Source organism: Rhynchophorus ferrugineus, unplaced genomic scaffold (genome assembly GCF_030347505.1).
Source record: "Rhynchophorus ferrugineus isolate W39M unplaced genomic scaffold, kcgeb_rfMv2 rfM6, whole genome shotgun sequence".
NCBI classification, from domain to species: Eukaryota; Metazoa; Arthropoda; class Insecta; order Coleoptera; family Curculionidae; genus Rhynchophorus; species Rhynchophorus ferrugineus.
Genome location: NW_027472585.1, coordinates 8,966,163 through 8,988,120, shown reverse-complemented (window position 1 = coordinate 8,988,120; position 21,958 = coordinate 8,966,163). Strand labels below are relative to the sequence as shown.

The 21,958-nt window shown below is 33.7% G+C and overlaps 2 protein-coding genes across 2 annotated transcripts; both read right to left on the bottom strand.

Moving 5' to 3' along the window:
* Positions 1-9,852: 9,852 nt before the first annotated feature.
* LOC143198338 (uncharacterized) lies at positions 9,853-17,501 on the bottom strand. The gene is made up of 4 exons (XM_076407494.1): positions 17,498-17,501; positions 16,346-16,511; positions 16,058-16,299; positions 9,853-9,926 (listed from the first exon to the last, which is right to left on the bottom strand). The coding sequence occupies exons 1-4, from the start codon at positions 17,499-17,501 to the stop codon at positions 9,922-9,924; spliced, it is 417 nt and encodes a 138-aa protein (XP_076263609.1). The 3' UTR covers positions 9,853-9,921.
* Positions 17,502-18,427: 926 nt separating this feature from the next.
* Positions 18,428-21,580, bottom strand: Ilk (Integrin linked kinase). The gene is made up of 6 exons (XM_076408908.1): positions 21,136-21,580; positions 20,818-20,983; positions 20,510-20,765; positions 20,151-20,453; positions 19,815-20,097; positions 18,428-19,203 (listed from the first exon to the last, which is right to left on the bottom strand). The coding sequence occupies exons 1-6, from the start codon at positions 21,222-21,224 to the stop codon at positions 18,951-18,953; spliced, it is 1,350 nt and encodes a 449-aa protein (XP_076265023.1). The 5' UTR covers positions 21,225-21,580; the 3' UTR covers positions 18,428-18,950.
* Positions 21,581-21,958: the final 378 nt, after the last annotated feature.

The following is a 21,958-nucleotide window of genomic DNA, read 5'->3' as shown; positions in this document are numbered from 1 at the left end:
CTAGGCAAGAGCGTAAAATCCGACAAGGAAAATGATCCCAGTCACGCCAGTAACCAGGCTGGGTAAAACCGGATGTCTTCTGGGATGATTTCTAAATTGATCACTCGCCAGTCGGTAGGTTTAATACCGAGGACTGTGGTTCAGAGTTCACGTTAAACAGTAGGCCCAGTCCAGATAAACCATTGTTGGTAAAAAGGAGACTTTAAAATATGAAAAAAATATTCTTTCCAATTTCATTTAAAATAAACATAAAAAATAAAAAATGTACTATACTTAAATAAGACTATTTAGAAAGAAACATATTTAATCACTGGCCATAATTTATCGTAACGATAAGATCATTGTTCTCAAATTATGAAACGTCTCATAAGACTTTCCGTCAGATCGTATTCATTTTCCTTTCTTTTTGAATATCATTCGTGGCCTTTATACATTTACCTCCCTTAGCTTTTCGCTTGACACTTACTTAATAATGTCTTAATATCTAATGCTAAGTAAGTCTGGCAAAAAAAAACTTTCATTAAAACACCCGATTTATAAACATGACAAAACTTTCCCCAAAAGCTCATTCATCTTTCTTATATCGGTAAACGGGCCGTATTTCCCCCCAAATATTTTCAGTTTTCGATATTTTCGAAGACAGAGAACATCAGGCTCAAAATCAAAGGGCCGTACTGGTTAGTTGGAACATTTATCAATAAATTATATAGCCTATTTTGTTTCTGGGGTGCAAATATGGGGTTGTACTGAAACATCAAACCGACTAGTAATCCAATGCTTTTATTCAAAACAATGCTTACAAAACCAACGAAGAATTGCAAGATGATCTTAATATCAAATGGATCTAGGAAGCTATCCAAGATTTTGCCTAAAAACAATGTTTTTTTAATTATTTAATTATTACATTGTTACTAGTCATTTCCGACTAACCTACAATTTGTTTTTATGATAACTTAAATCTAGGTATATAACTAGGAGGACCCATCGGCCCTATCTCAGTTTCTGGTGAAATAATGTTTATACATGTCACTGCTGTATTTTTTTGTTATATGCATCTCACTATACAAAACTATACAAGATCAGATGGTCTGATTCTTTTGAGTCTGTATCCTATTCTGGTGGTATCCAAAAGCTGCAATACTTCTCATGAGAATGGAGTCTTTCCTCGTGCCCCCTTGCAATACTCTTGATTTCTTGACTGACTGTCCTATAGTATTTGAGTGCGCCTACAATACCTCTCAGGACTTTGTTCTGAAAAATGTGTATTTTATTTATATTACTCTTTGCAGAACATCCCCTTAATTGAACTCCGTATGTCCATATAGGTTTCAGTATTTGCTTATATAATAGCAATTTATTATGTACTGATAATTGTGATTTTCTCCCAATTAGCCAATACATTTTCCTATATTTCAATTCCAGTTCTTTTCTTTTCTTCTTTATATGTTCCTTCCAGTGAAGTTGTGCGTCAAGATTCATTCCGAGATATTTAGCGTTGTTGGTATGAATGATATGATATGGAATTATGGTACTATTTAATGTTATTGGTGATTGTAGGTGAACTGCACATGCACAGATTTACTTTCATTAATTTTTATTTTCCAAGCTTGTGTCCAATTATTTATATTGTCACTTGCCTGTTGTAATTTTCGTGAGGCTTCTGTCTCCGACATCTATAATCTCAGTATCATCAGCAAATGTAGCCATCGTAACCTTAAAACGTGAAATAAAGTTACTAAATCACACCAACGTGGAGGCAATACAGCTTCCGACCAACACAAAGAAAATTAGAATTTCGAGACGAATCAAATCACTCGAACTAATCTTAACTTTAGTTCAGGGACTATCACATACTCGTGAATTAGGCCTATAAATTAGTTTTTAAGGACTTTTTAAAATTTTAAGTTTAATAATATCTTAATATCAATTGATAAATAAGTTAGACAGAAAACAACTTTCATTAAAACACCCGATTTATATTCGATTTAAATTTCCCCCGAAACATCATTCATTTTTCTCGTACCGGGACCATATCCCCCCCCCTCGCCGAATATTTTCAGTTTTCGAAACTTAAAATTCCAGCGAAAGGGACCCGTAAATAAGAACATAACCGAGTTCGGAGTCTTCGTGACCGCAATACCAAACGAAGAGTACCCGAACGCTTGAAAGTCTTTTAAAATAGTCATTACCCGTTCGGAACGTCGTAGTAATACCGCAGAAAGAGAGAACCACTCACAGTTCTTTTCTCTTTCATTGTTGCTTTTTTTTTCGTGTTCGTTAACTGAATTTTGTTTTTAACCTGTCCATCATGTTGGAGAAAAAAAAAGGATATTTCGAATCATCATACATAATATTAGAAAGTTGTATTTGTTGTTGGCTGTAGAGGGAATCACCGTTATCTTTAATAATATATTGTGATTAAACATCGTGGCCTATATTAGCGAGGCGTTATGTTAAGAGCGAATGATTTTTGTACATTTTTATATACAATAGAAGTCAATATTGTATACTCTTGTCGATGATCTCACTCATTTCACAAATGACATCAGGAATAGAGTAATATGTGTTAATTATAATGATATTAATTATACTATCTCGACATAATCACTGTGTGATCATCTAACCTAATCTTAAAGCGAAACGTGTCAAAATTTCATGACAATTTGGAGTTGTTTAATCAAAACAATTAATAAAGAAAGAAGAAAGAATTGTGATTCGAATTGCTAGCTACCCACTGCGTAATCCAGATTCTCAATACTGACAGAAATTTTACAAATATAACTTAACCAGTATTTAAATGACATCATAAATTATATATGTATATATTTGTTAATTATAATAGTATTAACTAATATTCAAAAAAAACGTGTCAAAATTTCATGACAATCTGATATTTAGTTCACAATGATTGTAGTGAAATAAATTTCATTATTTTCATAGTAATTCTTTATTTATTATAAAGAAAGAACGAATCGCGATTCGAATTGCTTTGATTCCAGCTGTATATTCTATATCTGGCTCCCGCTGAATACTGGTTGTTTGTAAACTTTAAAAGAATGCTACAAGGAAATAGGTTTTTCTTAAAAATGACAAGTGATTGAGGAGTGAATGTTGTGAAGTTAGAATTGTCTGTTTATCTAACAGGTCAATTGAAAAGTCTACGGCTTACCATAGTCAAACACATTTTTTTTGCAAAATTAGTTTTTTTTATCCAACATAATTCCCTTCAAGGGTGATACAATCATTATAGCGATTCTCCAACTTTTCGATACCATTTTTGTAGAGCGATTTGTCCTTTGCTTCAAAATAGGCCTCAGTTTCGTCAATCACCTCTTCATTCGAGCATTCTTTTGAGATCTAAGAACAGGAAATAGTGGCTAGCGGCCAGATCTGGAGAATACGGTGGATGAGGAAGCAATTTGAAGCTATGAATTGAGCCATCGTTGCACTGACTTGTGACACGGTGCATTGTCTTAGTGAAGCAGCACTTTCTTTTTCTTCAAATGCGGCCGTTTTTTGGCGATTTCGTCCTTCAAACTGTCCAACAGCGCTATGTTGATGGTCCTTCCATTTTCAAGGTAGTCAATGAAAATTATTCCATGCGCATCCCAATATAGGACCAATGTTGCCTGAGACCAGAACAGTTGTGACAGATCGCCAATTGCAGTGAGATTTAGTGAATAATATATGCATTTCTGTTTTGGTTAAGAACTAAATACTCTTCTAGAGTGCCAGCTATCGATTGATGGGGATGGTGATTATGTTAACCCTTTTTAGCAAAGGTAGATGTTAATTTGTATAAATCTGTATATTATAAACCAAATAAGTTGAAATAATTACTCTTATAACTTCGCCAATACTCTTTCTTACTTCATCTGGCATCATCGATTCATAATTAACACCGCTCAATTTTCATTATACCCCGGTAAAAGTTGTTATGTAAGATTAACGAAAACGCGTACGAAAGAACTGGATTTCAATACAAGGCGATGTCGGAAAGTTCCGCCCGGAGGAAAAAAGAAACGCCATTTTCTACGCGGCCCGTTTTTTTCCTCACAGTCCTTCATCTTCATCCATGGGGATTTTTCATGGGCGATTGACGAAGTGGCTCCGCGTGATTCTGCGGCAAGAATGCGGCCCGCTGATACCGTCTTCTTTTTCTGAAAAGCTGCCGGCAGAAGAAAGGTGAACGGCCCGCGCGGTTATTCCTCCCAGCCCGCCGCCCGGGGCCATACCGCCAGCGAAGTACCTGGGGAACGGCACCGTAGACAAGAAGCGTTCGCCGGTATCGGAGATAAATAACCCCTTCGGCGGCATAACAGGATCCTTTTGGTCAGTTCGCTCGTTCGGATTGAGATGTAAAAACTGAGCGGTTGTCGGAAATATCAGAATTTACGCTTGAAAAGTGCGTATGAGCCGTGTATAGCACTCGGAACGGAAAGAAATGCCTCCCGTACAAGCCACTAGTATTTGTAAGTATGCAGATCTTAATGTCCAGCATTAGCATAACCATCGATAACTCGAATGGTTTTTTATTTCGACGACCTTATTCAGTCAAAACAATTGAACATCACATTAGATCAAAAAACAGAGAACATCAGACGTAAAACAGTAAAGCAGTAAATTATACAGCCTATTTTGGTTATAGGGTGCGAATATGAGGCCGCACTGAAATATCAATCCGACTAGTGATCCAAAGCTCTCAAAATAAAGTTCTTCGGTGAATTACCAATTCTTATCAGTATAGCAATAATGAAGACTTGCAAGACGATTTCGAAATCTAATGGATATGCTAAGTTATCCAACAATTTGCAGATCAAAATCTGGAGAATACAGCGAGTGGTGTAACACTTGCTTTAACATGGAGTTGGGGTCTTGCTCGTATTCCGGCAATTTTTCATGCAATAATCGGATCAACTGCATCCGTTGTACCGTAGCTTCAAAAGATTGGAAATTATTTCTGGTATTACTCCCAACGATTATGCATAATCTTCTTATGTTTTATACAAATCATCTTCGGTGTCAAAATCACCACTTTTAAAACATCGATACCAGTATTCACGTGTTGAAATCGATGAGCATGTTTGCTATAAGCATCACACAACATTCGATAACCTTCAGCCGCCTTTTTCTTCAAAACAAAGTAAAACTTCCTGCAAATGTCATTTACTTTTTTTTATTAATCCCCTAGAACGTCAATCTGCCCGTGGGCAATAAGTATTATTATATGATTTCAGTTATATAATATAACTATCCTGACATGTAGAAGATCACTTCAGAAAGTGATCTACTGTAGAACTTATAATCTAAAACTTATTCTAGATACTATTCTAACTTATTTTAACGCCTATTCTAACTTATTCTAAAGACTAGTCTGACTTATTCTAGAGGTTATTAAATCTCACTCTGTGTCTAAAAATGTCATTTACTCAGAACAAATTCAGACATTTACTGAAAAAAATTTTTCGTTACAGTTTGACGATATGAAATATATTGGCAAGTAAATTATGGCAGTGAGGCTTTAACGTTAAGTTGGTTACACTTGTACGATTGTCCAATGCGATTTAATACATATAAGACCATTTGATGTAAATCCTTTAAAGTTAATTTATAGTCCTTGTATTAAGCATATCTAATGGGCAAGACAAATAAAAAACATATTATATGAAGAATAATTTGTGGCCTGACAACAATTTTCAATGGCCATGGAGCTTTTCGTAAGTGTTGGATAGTCTCAAAATTGCAAAAAAGCTCTTGTGTACTTGTGTCCAAAAAATCACTACCATGGAGACATATACAAACTTTAGCATCTCACAAAGGCAATGATAACATCAAGAAGATACAAACGAACCTTAATAAAATAAAATGTGGCTGAAATCTTAATCTAACTAATAAAATAAAATCTACCCATCTAACTTTTACCTTGCAAAGAAGAACATGTCCGTCCATCAACGAATATGAATAATTGTCAGCTCACTAAAGCGGATGATAGTAAATATTTTATATTGCATCTAGACCGACGTCTAAATTCAAAGAAGCACATACTTGCAAAACGAAAACAACTTGAATTTAAACTAAACCAATTACAATTAGCTTGTTGGGCACTAATCGAAATTATCCTTAGATAACAAGATAATATTATCCTTAGATACGGATTCCAGTTATATGGTATTTCTATTAAATATAACATGGACATCATTAAACGTTTCCAAAACAAAGGGTTAAGTTATGTAGCACCTGTTCATCTCTAAAAATGGCGAATCAAAGCAGAAATTGCTTCAATAGACAGATTTTATATGTCAAACAATACTTCTTAAAGTGTACTGTAGTTTTGTGATAATATATTGATTTGCAATATTGAATATCTAAAGTGATAACTAAGTTAATACTATATAAAAAAATTATCAAAATAATGCTTCAATTCGCGATACCTGTTTTCTTTCCGATTTGATTCAATGGTACCCTGAGCATAACTATAAAATAAATAATTTTCCGCCAAGATGGTCAATCAACGATTGAGATAAAACAGCATATTAAAGAAAAGGAAGTGATACATATTAAATAAACTATTAAAAACTTTAAGGATACCAATTTAGATTAATTATCATCCAGTTAATTTATAAATATCAAGCGATTGGTCATCTGTAAACTATGATTTAATTATCCTGAATCAGTGGGAGTAAACATATGAACGATTTAAAATCGAAATGTAACTAATTAAACAGATATAGCTAGAACAGGAAGAGGGAAACCAATGCAAATAATGAATCATGTGGAGAACAAGATGGTGGTGTCGCAGCGTCCACGCATATAAACAAACTCACAAATATGAATAAGTCTTAAGCCGCTTTTAATCAAAATCTCTACCAGCATCATCGCGGCTCAAGATGGATTAAGCGGCCAATGGCATCGGCTCTCGTGATGTAATTATTTTTTTTCTACCTTCTGCAGGAAAGACGACGTCTTGTACGGAGAAGGAGTGGTCTTGATATTATCAAAGGAAGACGGACGAACCAGTGGTGTACCAGCTATCGATGAATTCGATTTAATGTTTTATGGTGTATATGCGTTCCATATAATATTTATATCTGTCATTGATCTTCACTTTTCTTATTTTTTATTAATTACATCTTATATTAGATATACTTAGCATAATCTTATATACAAATTCATTTATTACTACAGTCTGTTATTTTTTCTGCAATTTTTTGTATTTCACAAATTAAAATAAAACTTATCTACTTAGGCTGAAGTTAGGAATACATTTATACACTATAGAAGTTCGTGTGGTTTGGTTTGCTTCAAATTTCTGATTTCTTGATTGTTGTTCTATAGCTGTATTCATGTTTTAAGGATAAATCCTGGATCACTTAGTAAATCCATTTGATTTCGAGGTCATTGTGCAGCTCTTCGTAGCTCACGTAGTGATAAGCATTGGTAATTCACCGTAGAACTTTGTTTTGGTAGCGTTAGATTACTAGTTGGTTTGATATTTTAGTGCAACCCCATATTTGCACCCCATATGTCTAACAAGTCAATTGAAAAGTCCTTGACCTGACACATATATGGCGCTACTAGAATTAAATCCATATGTTTTTTAGTTAGCCCTAACCCTCAAAATATGTGCGTGTATAAATTTGACAGCTGTCGGATCATGAGTTTGTGAATTATAGCATTTTGAGTGAAGCAACTTTTGTTATTGTGAAAACGCGTGTAAAGTGAAAAAATACAGTTAAAGCAGAAACTTGACTTGATGTCGAGTTTCTGCACATTACCCCAGGAAAATCAACCATCAAGGATTGGTATGCTAAGTTTAGACGTGGTGAAATAAGCACCGAAGACGATGAACGTAGTGGACGCCCAAAAGAGGTTGTTACTGACAAAAACATTTTAAAAAAACCACAAAATGATTTTGAATGACCGTAAATTGAAATTGAATGAAATATTAGACACTCTAAAGATATTAACTGAACGTGTACATATTCATCATGAATATTTGGGTATGAGAAAGCTCTGTGCAAAGTGGGTGCCGCGCGAGCTCACTTTTGACCAAAAACACCGACGAGTTGATGATTCGGAGCTATATTTGAAGATGATCAAGTGTAATAAACCCGAGTTTTTGCGTCAATATGTGCCAATGGATGAAACATGGCTCCATCATTTCACTACGAAGTCCAATCGATAAACATGCGAAAACGCAAAAGTCTGGCAAGGTTATTGCGTCTGTATTTTGGGATATGCATGGAATAATTTTCATTGACTACCTTGAAAAAGGAAGGACCATCGACAGCGACTATTACATAGCGTTATTGGACCGTTTGAAGGACGATATTGCCGAAAACGGCTGCATTTGAAGAAAAAGAAAGTGCTGCTTCACCAAGACAATGCACCGTGTCACAAGTCAGTGAAAACGATGGCAAAAATCCATGAATTGGGCATATATACATATATATATATATATCCAAGAGTTAAATTACTACGATATTGACATAAAAACAGTCGATATCTGAAGGTATATATATATATATATATATATATATATATATATATATATATATATATATATAGCATTTATCTTTATTTTCGCTCCAGTGATGTCATGCTGTGGAATAACATTGTTCTGTCTTTACTTGTATTTCAGGCGTTTTTCATGCACTACTCGGCTCAATCTTATCAATTGTAGTCGATAACGAGCCCCATTGATGGTTTCATTGGGTTTTAATAACTCATAGTATACCGCACCAAGCTGATCCCACCAAATACAGAACATTAGCTTGGAGTCATGGATATTCGGCTTTGCCGTTGATGTTAATGTGTGACCAGGTGGTCTCCATGATTTTTTTGCTTTTAATTGTAATGGATCCACTTGTTATCACCACTAACAATACGATGCAGGAAACCTCTTCGATTTTGCCGTTGAAGCAGCATTTCACAGATGACCAAAGGCATTTTGATGTCTCTTGACTTTATTTCGTTTCAACACAAAATAACAAGCTTTCCAATGTTCTTCTAGAGATTGGAAATGGTTTCTTGTCATACTCTCAACATTTCTGCGTACTTCTCTTACGTTCTATATACATACATGTTGATCCATCGTCGAGTAATGCCCTCAATATATATATATATATATATATATATATATATTAAATCAATATATATATATATTAAAATGTACATATAGACAATTGTAGTTTTGTCGACAACGACTATTAACAATGTAATAAAAATTGATTGCACTCTCCCCCAAAAGTTTGTTCATTAACTCATAATTCTTCATTTTTAAAGCTTAACAGACATGTATTGTTTAAACATAAACATTAAAAATTGAGCTTTGACAGTTACATGTCAACTTCAATATAACATAACTTACGTCATATCTAGTAAATCCCTCGAAATCAATTCACAATCCTAACGTCCAAACCATTGTAACATAGTCATAACAGACAATGTTATTTTCAATGACGGTAAATAGAAGGTATGGAGACCATGCATCGACATGTAGTCCAGATAGAAATCAACGTCCAATCTCAACGGGATATTCGAGTTTCGATAACATCTACGATTTCAAGATCGAAAGGCGTAGGACGCGTCCGTCAATATCAGAACATAATTTTTGTTTCTTGACAGGACACAGGTGTTTTTAATAATAACAATTTAGTCAGTACATGACGCTAATGGGGATTTCTCAACACTCACGTCAAGATAAAATCGCTTTATTTTTGATATTATTCTGTTATATTATTATGTGTATCTAATTCAACAGTTATAACTAAAACTAATTAAATTTGAAATATATGTATTCTCACAATATAATATATAGTAGCACATAATATATGATATACTTGGACTTACCTCTTATTGCTATAGAACTTGGACTTGATGCCTCCAAAGGACTGTCTGGATTTGAGCCTGGCTCTTGTTTTACACTGAAATATATAAAATTTAGTAAATATATTCACGATACGTATTTTTAGAGTATAAAAACTTGAAGTGGAACTTCAACGAATGAAGACAAATATACTAAATGTTTGAAGCACGTATATATTGTTAGGATATCAGTTTTTACATAATAATTTCTTAATGTCTTAATAATTACTGAATAGACATTTCAAAAACAGTATCGCTTTCATCAACTGTCAATCAATCGATTGTAAATAAATGTTAATAGAAACAGATGATGAAAAATGGATTTATTTTATGGTTCAAATAATGGTTATCAGCTGGGTATGCTGTCTGGTGGGGCTAGTTTGATAACTGGAGCTAAACATGGAGTTAAAACATGAAGAAACAGTTAATACTGATCTCTAACAACAAATGACCAATTGGAACTGAGCACAATACGCTCAAAGACATAATAAGGTTATTTTGCAGCATGACCAGACATGTCTCATGCAGCAAGACTAGTCAAAGAAGCATTAAAATCACTTGGATGGGAAGTTTTATCGCACTCGTCATATTCTTCGGTTCTTGTTCCATCGAATACCACCTTTTCGCATCGATGGGGCACGTGTTTGCAGAACAACAGTTCGCCGATTTCTAAGAAGTTAAAATAATGAATGGTCTCTCTCAGAGGTGAAATTGTTCTTTTAGATTGGTATCCATGAGCATCCGTTGGTAACCAAATAGCAAGTCTATAAATGTATTTTGCAGGATTTACATGGTATTACTCTGTATTAAATCGCATCGAGAAGTGTGAATAAAACAATTTTTCAGTACGTTGAAAATGTCTGAAATTGTACCGAGTATTTATCGAATTCCATTTGCGGGAAATTTTATTTTTTTACTGAACTTGAAGAAAAAGGCGGCTGAACTTCATGGAATAGTGTGTGAAGCTTATGATAACTATGCTCCAGTAATTTCAACATGTCAATACTGCTATGCGTTTGATCATCTGTGAAATGCTGCTTCAATGGAAAAATCGAAGAGGTTTTCTGCATCGTATTGTTAGTGGTGATAAAAAGTGGATCCATTACAACAATTCAAAGCCAATAAAATCATGGAGACCACATGGCCACACATTAACATTAACGGCAAAGTCGAACTATGAGCTTCTAAAACCCAATGAAACCATCAATGGGGCTCGCTAATGACTATAATTGATAAGTTTGACCCGAACACTGCATGAAAAACGCCTGAAATACAAGTAAAGACAGAAAAATGTTATTCTACAGCATGACAACACTCGACCACATGCTGCAAAACCAGTGAAAACAAATATAAACATTAAAATGGGAAATGCCACTTCACCGGTCGTATTCTCCAGACCCTGCTCCTTCTGATCACTACTTATTCCGACGTATTTTTTATTAATCCCCTAAAACGTCAACAATCTGCCCGTGGGAAATAAGTATTATTATTATATGATTTCAGTTATATAATAAACTATCCTGACATGTAAAAGATCACTTCAGTAAGTGATCTACTGTACAACTTATATTCTAAATCTTATTATATGTAATATTCCAACTTATTTTAAAGTCTATCCAAACTTATTCTAAAGACTGCACTAGAGGATGCACTAATAATCTTTCAGAGTACTTTGCACTAACACTCCAAATCACACTCGTTATGTGTTCTATGGGGATATCGCACTGAATCAGTTTGTTGGACACGTAAAACCTTGTTATCTAGTGATAATATAGATTTACGCCTTATCAGCCAATACATTTGGTTTAGTTCAACCCCAACCTATTTGCGGTTTGTCACTATAGGTTTTTTCTATGTCAAACGTCGATCAATATGCATTCCCAGATATTTAACGTTGTCTGCTTGCAGAAGTTCATGATTATTCAATTTTACTGAGGGACATACTCTTCTACAAAGGGTGAATGTGTCACATGGGTAGATTTTATCTCATTTGCTTTGATACGCCACGTTTTCAACCACAATTCGGCTTTGTTAAGAGTAAGTTGGGGGTTTCTTGTGGCTGATATTGGATCCTCGTGTCATGACAAAACCGCTCTATCATGAGCATATGTTGCAACAGTAGTGTTTCTTGAGGTCGGTAGGTCAGCTGTAATTCCGAGATATGAGACGCAACTTGTTTGAGTAGCGCTTCGCTTCTTATGAAGACACCAAAAAATGAGTCGATTTGTGAAAAGATACATCGTTCTTGCCTGACAGATGAGAAGAAATAGCGGCTATCGATGGGCAATACTTTGAATAAAATACATTGTACCTATTTTTCCCAATATAGCTTCAAACGTAATCCTTCAGAACGAATGTACAGGCCTAAAAACAAATATTAACAAACCTGGTTTCGTTCGCAAAAAAAATCCGGAAGGGAATTTCCGACACGCCTGATAATTTAAAGAGGATTAAGATTCGAGTTTAATAAATCACTATCATAATAATATAATTGTTTTATTACCTTATTGTTTCCAAACTTTCGAACGGTGGTGTATATCGAGTTCCGGGCGATGCAACTCAAATTTTAATTTCTCCATCGACCTGGAACGAAATCCGGCGCGGTGTCGAGGAAATTGGGACATGTTTCTATTTTCCGCCGGTCGACGGAGGGTTTCTCCGGGACCCGGGGGTCGTATATGGGTCAGGCGCGCGATTCGACAGTCTGTGCGGGCTCGATCGGAGAGGGGAGAGGACGCGAAAGATAGCACACACGTGGATATATTTAACGGCGGCCAATATTTTATGAGAGAGGGTTCGTAATGTCGAAAGAGAAATGTTCCTCGTTCAATTATCGATGTAAATTATTCAGTTATGTCTGTGATGAGGGAGGGAGGATCGGTGCTCATCGTACTCTATCGTACTCATCGGTTTGACGTCAAATTTTATCACCAATTGTTACATACGATAGCTAAAAAGCCTTCTTTGATGGTCTTTAAAACAAAAACTTGTTAGGATGCAAAATGTTTGTTTTCTTTTGGTCCATGTATAAATTTCATCAATTGTTTTCTGCTTTTGTCCATTTGTATTACATCAGCTGAAGTTTCGAGGACTCTGCTTTTTCTCTATCATATTCAATCCATATGCATTGTACCTCTGGTCATTCTTCTTTTCGTTCCTTGTTTTCCAGATTCTCATTACTTGTCTTGTGTCCTCTGTACGCAATAAGTGTCACCACATAACTAAATTGTCTCTTTTCTTTTCCTTTCACCATTCCAATGATTCAATATTAAGATACTTTCTTATGTATTTACTTCTTCATCAAGTCCATCTTTGTTACTGCTTGTATTTTGTTTTTATCCTTCTTTGATAATAGCTACGTCCCGCAACTGAATAACATTGGAGTCTTATAATTAAGAAAATTTGATTTCACTAATATTTATGAGGTTGTTTCTTCGGAGGGATCTAAGTCCTTTATAAGAGTAGACGCTGCAATACATCATAGGTCTCAAAATAACCTCTCTAGCCAGTCTTCTAGTTTCTCTATATTTACAGCTCAAATGTTCGCAATAAAGGAAACCCTGAAGCTTATATTACTTAATAGCCATGCTGAAAGATAGCTTATGTACGACTAGCAAAACTTGCTTCAAGTTCTTGCCTCAAAACCTCAAATTGTTATTTATTTGTTTGTTCAGATATTTGTTTTGTCTCGATGTTTGTTGTGTAGGTTTGATTGCTAATTTATCTAATCATTTTTAAATTCTAAACATTATAACTGTTGATTGGCTCTGTCTTTATTACTATGTTTAAATTCCTTGGAACACGCAAATAATCGAGGGTTTCGTTAATATTTCTTGGTCTCTATTCATAATTTTTTTATTCAACGTTTTGCTTCATATTTTTCTTTTGTTATTGACGAGAATCTATTTAGATCGAAATATAAATCCATGCCTTTTCCATTTATTTGTATATCCAAACATTTACAAACTCAGTGAATAGTCCACTATTTGTCTTATGCTGAATATATATAGTCTATTCAAAGTTATTTTGTACATACGTCATCTAAATTTGTGACGTCAAAACGTCGCAATATCGTCGCATCAACTCTGAGTTTTAGTTCAGTTTGGCCTTAACATACAAGAAAATTCTAATCTAAATAAAATAATTGAACAAAAATGTTATCAAATATAATTTATTTTAACATTATAGTACAGCTATTCAGCCCTAAAAACTACATCTAATTATACAGCCATAATAGTTTATAGGTTAGAGTTATAACCTCTTATCTCTATTACTTTCAAGAATTTTGAATACTTTTGACAATCGGGCGACTATGACAGGCTCATTCGTTTACGCATTCGAACTAATCAGACAGCGTTGTGTCTCGTTTTAACTAGAATAAAATAAGAAGGAAAATATTGTCTGATTCTAAAATCCTGATGACGTATGTACAAAAAACTTAGAATAGACTATAGTTCTGAATACATCTTCCTTTTCGGAATTCGCTCTGCGATTTCGTCAGTGTTTTATCTACTATTGATTTTACACGATTATGTATCATTATTATAGAGAGTGCAAAACATAATGTCGACACACCAAAGCCTTCGATGAGGTTTGGCACGACGGCCTTGTTCATAAGCTACAAAAAATGTTACTGAAACATCATACTGAACTATTAAAATCTCATATTACAGCCATAATGTCGAGTCAAACCTACTCTACAATAAAAGAAGCTAAAGCAGGTGTACCACAATGAAATAGTGAAGAAACCACACGAAAATTACAATAGGCAACTGACAATATAAAAAAATGTAGTCAAACGTCGAAGACTAAATTAACAAACGTAAATTTATGCATATGCATTTCACATATAATAAGACCACACAAGCGCCATTAACAATAAATATTAATATCATTCCATACAGGAACAACGTATACTTAGTGTATGAATCTCGATGCTAAACTTCGCTCGAAGGAACATGCAAAAAAGAAAAAGAATGAACTGGAGTTAAAATATATGAAAATGTTTTGATTAATTGGAAGAAAATCACAATTATCAGTACATAAATTGCTTATATACAAGCAAGTGTTGAAACCTATATGGACATATGGACTACAATTATGTTCCGCGAAAAGTAATATAAATACCATATACGTTTTCCAGAACAAAGTCCTGAGAGTATCGTCGGCACCCTGGTACTACAGGACTGATTACTTACACCAATACCTTCAAATATCAACTTCAATACCACTCCATTCTCATATCAATATTGAAGTAATTCAACTCTTGGATAACATCAGAACAGGACATAGATTCAAAATAATCAAATCATTTAATCTCGTGTAGTGTAGTCTTAATGCATAAACATTATTACACCAGAGACTAAGATAGGGCCGATAGGTCCTTCTAGATTTAACTTATTGTAAAGACAAATTGTAGGTTACTCAGCAACGACTTGGTAACGATGTAATAAATAAATGTTTAAAAATCTATTATTTGTTCCTATATCCTCAGGACTGTACACAATAGAATAATACCTCTATAATTAATATGTATCGCTTTATATATATCTGAAGAATAAGTGCTACTTGTCAATCTTATTGCATTTGTTCCTCTTTCTATACTCTCTTGTACATTTCCTCTGATTATTCAGTGGCCTTCTGACACATTAAAAAAATCATTTCCAATATTATTTTCTCTTATAATTCTTCAGAGCTATTCTCAGCCTGTAATTCTTCATTTGTTATCTTCTCTGTGCTCTCACTTTATATTTTCTTGTTGGTGAATCTATTTTTTCATATATTGATTCCCGTGGATGAAACGATTCCTTCCATCTGTCCATTATTTGCTCCAAATTGCATTTACCCTCGTTCTGCTTTTTTATATATTTCACAGTTTCTGATTTACTTTTAATTCAGATAGAAATACACTAAATCGTTAATATGATATTTGGGTTTCCATAAAACAAAATTCCTTTGAACAGAAATAATTGACTGGAAAGATTAGCTTGTTTATACTAAATAAATATTTAATGTAACTATTCCAGATTTATAATAAATAATAACATTGTAATGTACTGATACCAATTTGCTATATAAACTTTCAATAAAGATTACTATATTAACGACGATTGGGTATATTCGATCAGAAAATAATATACGAATATGTATATGACGAAAATGACAACGCTGCATAAAATCCAGAACTTACCTGGCGAAGGTCGAATCCGCATTGGTCCGGGACCTGGACTCCGACGATGATTCTGCATCTGCCTGGGTCGTCGAGCTGGCGACGGCGGCCTCCATGGCGTCGAGACGCGGCTGCCTCCACCTGCCTGCGGCCCATACCGATCTACGTGCCGGTGCAGCAGGACCTGCGACACCCGACCATGGTCGCCACACGGGAAGCGTTGGCTAAGCGTGCGGAGCGATCGCGGCTCGACTGCCCCACGTCTCACGGCCCGAGAACGGGGTGCAGGACCCCGTGCGCATGCCCTACCCCGCGGGAACCGGGTCTGTAGGCAACAGGGCTACGGCGTATTTGTTGTTTTGGATGCTCTTTTCGGGGTGTAGCGACAAGAAGGGGGCGGCTGGGAGCGCAGCTTGCAGGAGCGGCAGATTCGTACCGTGCCGTCTAGGATGAGGAAGCGGAGACTGGAGTAACCCTTAAAAGTAGTTCTTCCTATATTTAGAAGTCTTGAAAGCTATATTTGAAGGCATTATTTGAAGAATGTTGATTTTTCACCAGATGTAACAGTTTAAATACATTCAATCCGTGATTTCCTTCCTTTTGGCCTTCAGGATAAAAATATGCAATCAAATTTTTTTATTTATTTATACAACCGCCATATCTACATAAATGAACTCCTAACTAATACAAATATATATTGCTAATAGTTACCCTTTTGCCACTATTCACGCGTTAAAAATTCAATGTAGCCCAAGGTTCAAATTTTCGTTTAAACATTACCCAATTGAAAATAATATAAGGTTTCCTAAACGTGCGTTTGTTCGTTAACAATTCTCAGAACCATCCAAAGGCAATGATAACAAATGGCTCATAAAATCTTCCAGCTCTATTACTCTCCTCCTACCCAGAGGTTATTGATATATAATAAATAAAATAAAGTTACTTCTTCTGAGAAAGCATCTTAAAATACGAGCAAAGTAAACCAAAACACTATTAGATAAAAAAAATCTAATTTAATCTTGTTCGCCAAATCTCCACCCTAAAACCTTTATTCCCCTTATATCCTTAACTACTCCAGAAAAAGACCATCGAGAGACACGAGTACATTGAGACAATTACTGTAATAAAATTATTTTCTCTAAGAATTATAGGAACCCATAAAGTATATGTTTAATCATTGTTAATGATCTGGCTGGTATTCATTTACCAAGGTAATGTTTGCTTATTGCCAACAAAATCCTCCCACATAATAATTTATTGTCTATCTTTACTATTTTATAAATGCTGAAGAAAGACTACTTCAACATAAGCTCCATCCTGATATTTTAAATTTATTCCAAATATTATTCCCTCTACAATATTTATATAAAATTGTTTAAAAACTGATTTTGCTATGAAAAGGCCCAACACACTGTTTAAAATGTATATTAAACTATCTATGTTATGTACTACCTCACTCACCCATCAATTCGGAATTTTAATAAACAAATCACTTTATATATACATCACTTATATATATATATATATATATATATATATATATATATATATATATATATATATATATATTGTAAGTAGTTACTGTTTCACCGTCATTCTTACATTGCAAAATCAGTTCATCCCTCAAATGATTCAAATTTTCCTTCAGACCTCACCCAATTCAAAATAATATGCATTTTCCTAACGCACGTTGGTTCGTTAACAATTCTCAGACCTATCCAAAGGCAATAATAACAAATGGCTCATAAAATCTTTCAGCTCTCATGCTATCCAGAGGTCAATACGGTCAAAATACGAGCAAAGAAAACCAGAACAAATATTACATAAAAGACTAATTTAATATTGTTCGCCAAATCCCCACCCTAAAGCATTTATTTTTTTTACCGAGAGACAAGAGTATATTGAGGCAATTACTATAATAAAATTATTTTCTCTAATAAGTTAATGATTAATTTACCAAGGTAGTGTTTGCTTATTGCCAACAAAACCCTCCCTCATAATCCTTTATTGTCTTTATCTTTTATTTTATGTATGCTGAACAAAGACTACTTCGGTATAATCTCTATCCAGATTTTTTAAATGTATTCCAATTATTTTTTCCTGTATAATATTCACACAAAATATTTACAACCTGACTTTGAATGATTAGGCCCAACACAACACACCATTCAAAATCTCTACTAAACTCTCTGTGTTATGTACTACCCCACACACCCATCAATTTGGAATTTTAAGAAACAAATCACTTATTTTTTGTTCCATTTAGCACTCCTCCTTTATCCCACCTTTCCACTAAGCCGTAATACATATTTTAGATAATTGTTTTAAGCTAAAACCTTGCTGTAATTGAAAATAATTGTTCTATCCCTTTGTACTAATTAAAAGTAATGATAAAATTCATAAAAACTTTATTGTTATCATCATAACAGTTTTTAGTTTATAAATTAATAAATACACAAGTTATAAAAACATTAGCCGCATATTAAATGAAAACTATATTATCTGACCATATAAGCGGTAAGGCATATCTGTAAGGCACTCAATATTATCCAATAATCATTGTAAATATACCAAAAAATACATATTACACTTCACATTTAATATTACAATTTTTTACACATTTAAAAAAATAATTGTTATGGAAACAAAAATATATGTTTTTTTTTAATAAGCCGCCTAAAACTAATACAGTTAACATACACGAGACAATTAAAAGGTTTTTTTTATACATTAACCTACAACAAAAATTAAAGCTCCACGTTATTAGACAGGCATAATGAGATGACTAAAAACTCAATGAATGAGTACATGAAATATGATCAGCACAACTAATTAATTAAAAATATAATTTACATTATGAGTACAAGTTGTGGCTACGATAAATGAAATTATTTCTGCGTGTTTAGCCACTAATTCAGCGGGTCATTTTATCGAGAATTGGGACGATCATATCGAACGTTGGCCTTTTTCCTGGATCCTCGTTCATACATATCTTTATTAATTTTGAGAGATGGTGGGAAATACCTGGTTTTATACTGATTCTGAGACCTTCTAAGGCAATTCTCATGCCCACCTCCATGGGACTCTGATCTGGGAAAGGTACTTCACGCGTTGCTAGTTCCCATAATAAAATTGCAAAACTCCACATATCAGAAGCTTCCCAATTCCTGAAACAATAAAAAGCAATTTTATATATAAGTATTTTTATGGTCTATGCTTTATGAAACTTGGTTAATCTACAGGAGCGACAAAACACCCTTTCATATTTATCTCATTTATAGGAAATGACAAACACTCATATTTTATTTATGACTGGATATATAATTAGTCTTGTTTTACTGCAAATGCACGTTCTTGCGAGGTATGCTATATACCATATTAAGAAAACAATACCTGTGAGAAAATTAGCCTGAGCACCTTCCTGAAACTTTAACATCATTTGTTCATTTGAAAATTAGGCTCATATATATTACAAGCACAACCCCCAAAATAATAAAGGTCTATATATTATTATTTAATTATTTTAATTGTTGATTGTACAAATAATATCTATGTATGGGAAACCTATAAAAGTATATTCCCAGATGTCTATGTATATTGAAATTGTTCCAAATTCAATTAAATCAGTTGAACTTATAATTTGATGATATATATATGACATGATATAATAAGAATATCTAATACATATTAACTTTAATATCAAAATTATCAAAATCTTTAATTAACCCGCTTTATAGAGTAGTTCTAGTGTGTAGTGCAGTTAGTAATTAAAATTTACCTATCTGTAATTTTTTTCTGTAAAGCTTCTGGGGACATCCAGGCAGGATAATATATCCTTCCCTTCTCCTGGAATGAAAACTTTGCATCTGCCATATTTAATCGAGCTGTCATGTCCTCTTCTATTATGACATGTCTACTATTCAGAAAATATTCAGGAATAGTTCTTTCCAGACTGTGTAAAAAGGCCATACCTCTGGCTATGTCAATAGCAAATTTAAGTGCACGAGCTGTATCTACCACAATATCACCACGTCCTTCATGAAGAACATTGTACAGAGAACCTACAATTAGTGTAATATGTGTAATGTGATAGCTAACAACAAGAAATATTTACCCAATGGCATATACTGGCTTATGACAATTAAATTCTGTGGTGTATTACAACATCCAATAACAGGCAAAATGTTGGGATGAGAAAAGATCCTCAATCTGGGAAATTCTTCATTAAAATCCCTAGATATTCTAGCAGTAATATTTCTTATGTTCAGAGTCTTTGCAACAATATCATTTTTTTGCCATCTACCCTTGAATGTTACACCACTGTGGGTTTCAGCTATTTTTGTTTTTAAATCAAGTTCTTTAAAGTTAATACCCTTATGGCGTGAAAGAGTGGCATCTCTTGAGCGAGTTTTTAAACCTAAAAAAATTGCATGCATTAACCACATTTCACTACTAAATAGTAATACAACATACCTAACCAACTTTGATCTTTAAATTTAATTATGTTTAAATCTTGACCAGATGCAATAGCAATATCATGCAAAGATTTGGCTAATTTTCGTTTAGCTTTATCTAAAGGAGTATCTCCATATTTATTAGCAATTGACACTTTAGATCCATGATGGACAAGATCCTCTGCTATAGTATCATAATTCCAGAAACAAGCATAATGTAGAGGAGAGTTACCATGTTCATTAGTAAAATTGACATCAGCTCTTTGGCGTAAAAGCTGAAAATTGAATATTTTAAAATAATTATTTATTAAAATGTTTTTAAGTTACCATAAGGACAATGTCCTTGTGTCCAAAGGCAGCAGCTAAATGTAAAGGTGTGTCATCACCTCGATTTGTTACATTTACTCTAGCTCCTCTTTGTAGTAACATCTCTACAATTTTGATATGACCTTTCATGCATGACCAGTGCAAAGGGCTGAAGCCATGATCATCCCTAAAATATTTAAATATAAAAAATAACGATATTATAATAGTAAAAGTGGGGTATCCCCTCCTTAAATAATAAATATAAATGAAAAGTCATATAAGGAGATGAATTAGTTAGGACTGTCCTTGACTAAATATTTTTTATATAATACTAATTACCCTTGGTTCATGTCATGTTCTGGTTCATCAAGCCAAACCCTAACTTGTAAAGCATTTCCTTCTTTACACCATTGAAAAATATCCTCCATCGCGAAAATACACTTATATGTAACTATAAATAAACAACTGGGCGTATGCTCTTCACGCTTAAGAAATATAATAAACTAACAAATGTATATAGTGCTAAGAAAAATTTTACTGAAAACGATCTTCTGTTAACCAAATTACTACGAAACGGAAGCCAAATTTACCACAACTATAATAAAAAACGATAATATCTCATAAACAAACTATTTTTGGCACTGACATCTTCAATTTAAATGTCAACTTGTCAACGTCAATTCAACATTGAATCTTGCCAAACAAGGTGATTTAAGTTGCTACCGTGCTAATTAATAAGGACCAGAAAGAAGAAGTGTGATGACCTTGGAAAAAAATATTCAATATTCAATTGACTTGAATAAATTGTTTTCATATCCTAGAACTAGTGGCATAAACATTACTCATTATTCTATAAACTCGCGGCCCATGTTTAGTTAAGAACTATAGACTTGGGATTGGGGATGGTATATAATTCATATTTTTTTCAATAATTGCAAATATATTTTATTGATATATAGCCTATTGTAATTTTTAATTAGAGAATATGTAATTATGAAGTAAATGAATTTAATAATTATGGGTCATTAGTCTATTGTGTTCAATCTGGTTTATATGTAGATCCGCCTTTTAAATGAGTTAATATATCAATTAATATTGATCAATATTAATTCAAACTCGACTACGTGGAAAATCTTTGTTTTTTAATTGTTACAATTCGCAT